The sequence below is a fragment of the Sphaeroforma arctica genome (assembly GCF_001186125.1).
Source record: "Sphaeroforma arctica JP610 unplaced genomic scaffold supercont1.2991, whole genome shotgun sequence".
In the NCBI taxonomy this organism is placed as follows: Eukaryota; class Ichthyosporea; order Ichthyophonida; genus Sphaeroforma; species Sphaeroforma arctica.
Window position 1 is genome coordinate 1 of NW_014037567.1, and position 4,304 is coordinate 4,304.

At 40.5% G+C, this 4,304-nt stretch overlaps 2 protein-coding genes across 2 annotated transcripts; both read right to left on the reverse strand.

Moving 5' to 3' along the window:
• Positions 1–1,913: 1,913 nt before the first annotated feature.
• On the reverse strand, positions 1,914–2,094 carry SARC_13187 (hypothetical protein; the record flags this gene model as incomplete). The annotated part of the gene is made up of 1 exon (XM_014292687.1): positions 1,914–2,094. A coding segment is annotated over one exon (181 nt), but the record flags the coding sequence as incomplete, so codon positions are not given.
• A 552-nt stretch (positions 2,095–2,646) lies between these two features.
• Positions 2,647–2,843, reverse strand: SARC_13188 (hypothetical protein; the record flags this gene model as incomplete). The annotated part of the gene is made up of 1 exon (XM_014292688.1): positions 2,647–2,843. A coding segment is annotated over one exon (186 nt), but the record flags the coding sequence as incomplete, so codon positions are not given.
• Between the last annotated feature and the right edge of the window lie 1,461 nt (positions 2,844–4,304).

The window sequence follows — 4,304 nt, forward strand, 5'->3', positions numbered from 1 at the left end:
CTATATATACTTGTATACTTGTATATGAATATATATATATATATGTGTGTGTGTGTGTGTGTGTGTGTGTGTGTGTGTGTGTGTGTGTCTGTGAGTGTGTGTAATATAGATGTATATGTACGAAGCTAACATATATCTTATACATATGTGTCTACAAATTCATAACGCTTTGTAAATAAGTTGTCCTATATGTTCACATATAAAATCGATTCATATGTACACACCTACCGTTGTTTTTACATATGTATTACGTTTGTGGAAATAAACATGTACAGGTCATCTATTTACCTGATACACACATATAAATAATGCACAGGAAAGACATTTACATAATGCACAGGAAAGACATTTATATATATATATATATGTATTTTACAGGTTCACATCCAAAATATCACAATCGAGTATTAAAGATGCACTACAAGCAGTCAAAGAAATACATCCGCGTGTTGAAACCCTTCAGAAAAGCCGTATGCGGTGCATCTTACAATAAATATTTATTTATAAGCACCCTTCCAGTAGTATTTTGACCATCAAAGACACTTGAAACTATATTTAGCTCGAGTAAAACCCATCATTCAGACTGCTGCCCTACTATTTATATACCATAACTTACTTAGAGAATGCATGCCCATCCAATCGAACGACCATCCACGTGTTGAGCAAGGCCTTTTCAGCTACCTCGAATTGCTTCACATATTCGTATTGAGACTTCGCCATAGTTGCAACCAGATAGTGCACACGCGAGACGTCTGTTTCAATTCACAACGTAAGGTATCCTATTTCATTGTGCAAATCTCTGACCACTGCATATCGACTAAATAAATATATAAATATTAAAAAAAATATTTGCAAAGTGCCGTGCCATTGCCTTCTGTTTAATTAATTAGAAGGCCAAGGGTGTGCAAGGGGTAAATGTTGGAATCGAAATAGTTTCATTGGCGGAGAACTCAAAACTGGTTTTTCCCCCCCTCCCTTCAGGGACTTGTGTATGACTTGGCCCTCCCCAAAGGCCAGGCCTGCCCTGCCTCACGCGGTGACGCGGATCCCGCCTCCCGACATGTCCTGCACAACGCCTCGACCCCCTTAGTCTTTAGCGGTTTAGCCCTAAATCGAATAGTATTGCATAATGCGTTATCCATTAATATTATGTGTAATTGTGCACACCCCTCCCGAAGCGGTAAAGCCTGAAAGCCAAAGAGTATGTATGTGTTCCGTATTTATTTAGTAATGCATTTTTACATATTTTTAGTTTAATAGGGTGACAAGTAACTATTTAGTAAAGGCCCTGCCGAGTGCCGCGGTGCCGCCCTCGCCCCTGGGCCTGGGGCCCTGGGTCTGACCTGGGACCTAGGCGGCTGGGCCTGGAAAGGCTGGGCCTGGAAAGGCTGGAGCCTGGAATCTGGATCTTAGTATATTTTGCTATGAGAGTAGATTTTGTTTATAAAAAAAAGGCATTTCGCATTTCGCATTTCGCACCACGGTTCCGTTCATGGAGCATAAGTAAGTCATAAGACTGCACTGCTGCAGTCTGTGCTATGCAGAGTTGAATATCCAATTATGGTGCACATCCTCTATTGCAATAAATATACAGTCAGTAATGATGACTGGTGAGGTCATCACTATCGACACTGTATTGGGCCGAGCACAGTAACACGAATGCGAATCTAACGAGTTTGGGCTGTGGGACTGCTGGTGTGTGCAGTGCAATAGTGGTGGCGCGGAGATTAATCAAGTAGAAGTAGGAGTTGCTGTCATGCACCTGGAAGGGTCGGATTTGCGCACACGGGACATAGTGTCAGGTGTATCGTGGCATGGACTCTATGCGCATATTCATCAACCATTGTACAACCATCGTGCGATAATATACTGCGTTGATTGATTCATCCATAAAAAGGTTTGCTACAAAATACCTCTCCGTCGGCACTCCTCTGTGGCTCCTGCGGGACCATTTGGGAGATTTGATCTCAGCATCTCTATATTCTCCATCGATCGGCCAAATGCCGCTGCTACGGCATCAGTAGGCAATTGAAACAACTGTGCAGGTAATGTAATAAATCCAGGATCTTCGCTATTAAAGTTGGATATATACATGGTGGCTCGCAGCCTAGATTTCGTTGGTAGTGAAGTAGCCCTGGGGGTATTAGGATAGACTGGTCGGCATGTATCACATTATCTACACGCCGTATGGCATTTTATTCTATGAACCCGGCTGTCAAGCTCCCAGAAACCAAATAAATGAATTCAGTAGCGCGAGGGTGCATATGCGGTAAATTCGTACTGCAAGGTTGAAGAATGCTTTTTGTCTGTGCCATGCCGCCAGTTATTAGCACTAAGTTATCGTTTACTGTGACTCTTTGAAAGCTACTACCAACTCCTTCATTCGTTATAGCGATGTTGTTGTAATCAAATACGAAGTCTTTTACGTCGAAGAGCGAAATCAGCGCTTGTGAGCTAAAACCTCTTGCTACTGTCCACAAAGGTGGCCATCTCCCAGGAATTTGAATTGGATCAGATATTTCAACTGAATCCTCGGGTTTATCAAGCGGTTTAGGAACTGTAGTATCCAAGGTTTCTTCTGGGATTTTTGGGTCTCCAGGGCTTAATACATCTGAACTTGCATACTTACTCCCATCAATCCCGGGACTTTTTACAATTTATTCGGGGTTGTTGATTATCATTTCATAGTCTTCCTTTTTCCCTCTTTTATCTTCGGATAATTCGGGGTCATCATTGTCATCTATACCCTCTTCACGAGTCTCTTCAACAGGAAGATCTTGCGCTAGGATATGTATATCTGCACATCCATGGTAATCCCCGTTGTCAGGGGTTACCCACACCCACTGTAAAACGCATGCATCTTCGCATTCAAGGTCATCTGGTAATATGTATTTTGCAACCAATTCTGTATCATCATCTCTTGTTCTGAGAAATCCATCCGGCTGAGGGCTTAGGAATACGGTTTTTATCGAAACACGACTGTCTGTTTGCTTTGTCTAAGTCAGTGCACACTCGGAATTCATAATAACCGCCGCTGTGCGGTATGGTAATATCGATGGTGAATTCTACAGTTTCTCCAGCTACGTATGTTGCTCTCAGAGCTCCTACTTCGTTGCTGCCACCACACATATTATTGGATGGCGTGTCATCGTCTGCACCACCCCTCGCGAGTGGAACTTTGAGGTAGCCATGACCATTGCCGGTAGCTGCAAAGGCTGTAACAATGATTATTAAATTCACCAGACTCATATTTTCTCTGGGCAGAACATTACAATCGGCCATTGTACCTAAGTATATTTATATACGCAAATTAATGTTTTCGGTGTTCCAGTCTGTTATTAAATATAGCTAATATAAATAGCTCACCACTTCTTCAAACCACCATTTAGATCGAATGATCCATGGTCATCTGCCAGTCATCTGTGATAAAACACGATGCACTTTCAGCCTCTTTCTCTCGCTAAATAGTAAATTGTGACGCTATAAGAGCCCATTTCAAAATCAGTTTATCTAGTATTCTTATAATACAATACATGGAAAATAGATTTCAGTCTTGTCTTCTCAGTTCTCACTCTTCAGATCATCAGATCATTCGCAATGCAGAAATGATTATTTATTAATGTGTATATTTTTAGTACTATAGTTGTTGGTTTTTGTTTTTTTTTTTAACAAAACAAAACACAAAAGAAAATAAAAGTGTTCAGCTTTTGAAAATAAAAATTTAGAAGGGCCAGATAGAAGTCTAATAATTTTATTATTATTATAAATACCCACACATTTATCGCGGTCCTCTGGATAGTGTATTGGTTTGTTTTAAAAAAGACATAGCCTTCTTGTTTTAAAATTTTCAGAAGCCTATGAAAAAGAGCAAAGAAACTTTGATTTTTGATGGTCTTTTTTAACAAAACCTAAAAAAACCGACACTGCTGAGGTCTGAGCGCTCAGTGCTGACTGTTTGAGTGTGTGCTCGACACTGTCGACACTCGACAGTCTCGACTGCTCGCCGCTTGGGTCGAATTTTTTCAAATGTTCAATTTTCAGAAGGATATTTTTAAAAATGTCATCAGGGCTAAATAGCAGTTATAAAATAAAATAAAAAAGTTTGTCTAGATTCTGTTTTGGTCTTCTGTTTTAAGCCCCCCACCCCACCCTCCAATTCTTGAAAAGCAAGAGTTTTTCTTTGGAAATATGCACATATCATACCGGATAAATACATCCAGCAAAAATACAGGACGTGGTTTATTTAGCAGCTTTTCTTTTTGGTTTATTTTGATTTTGAGCGAAGGTATTCGAAACGGGGGCCT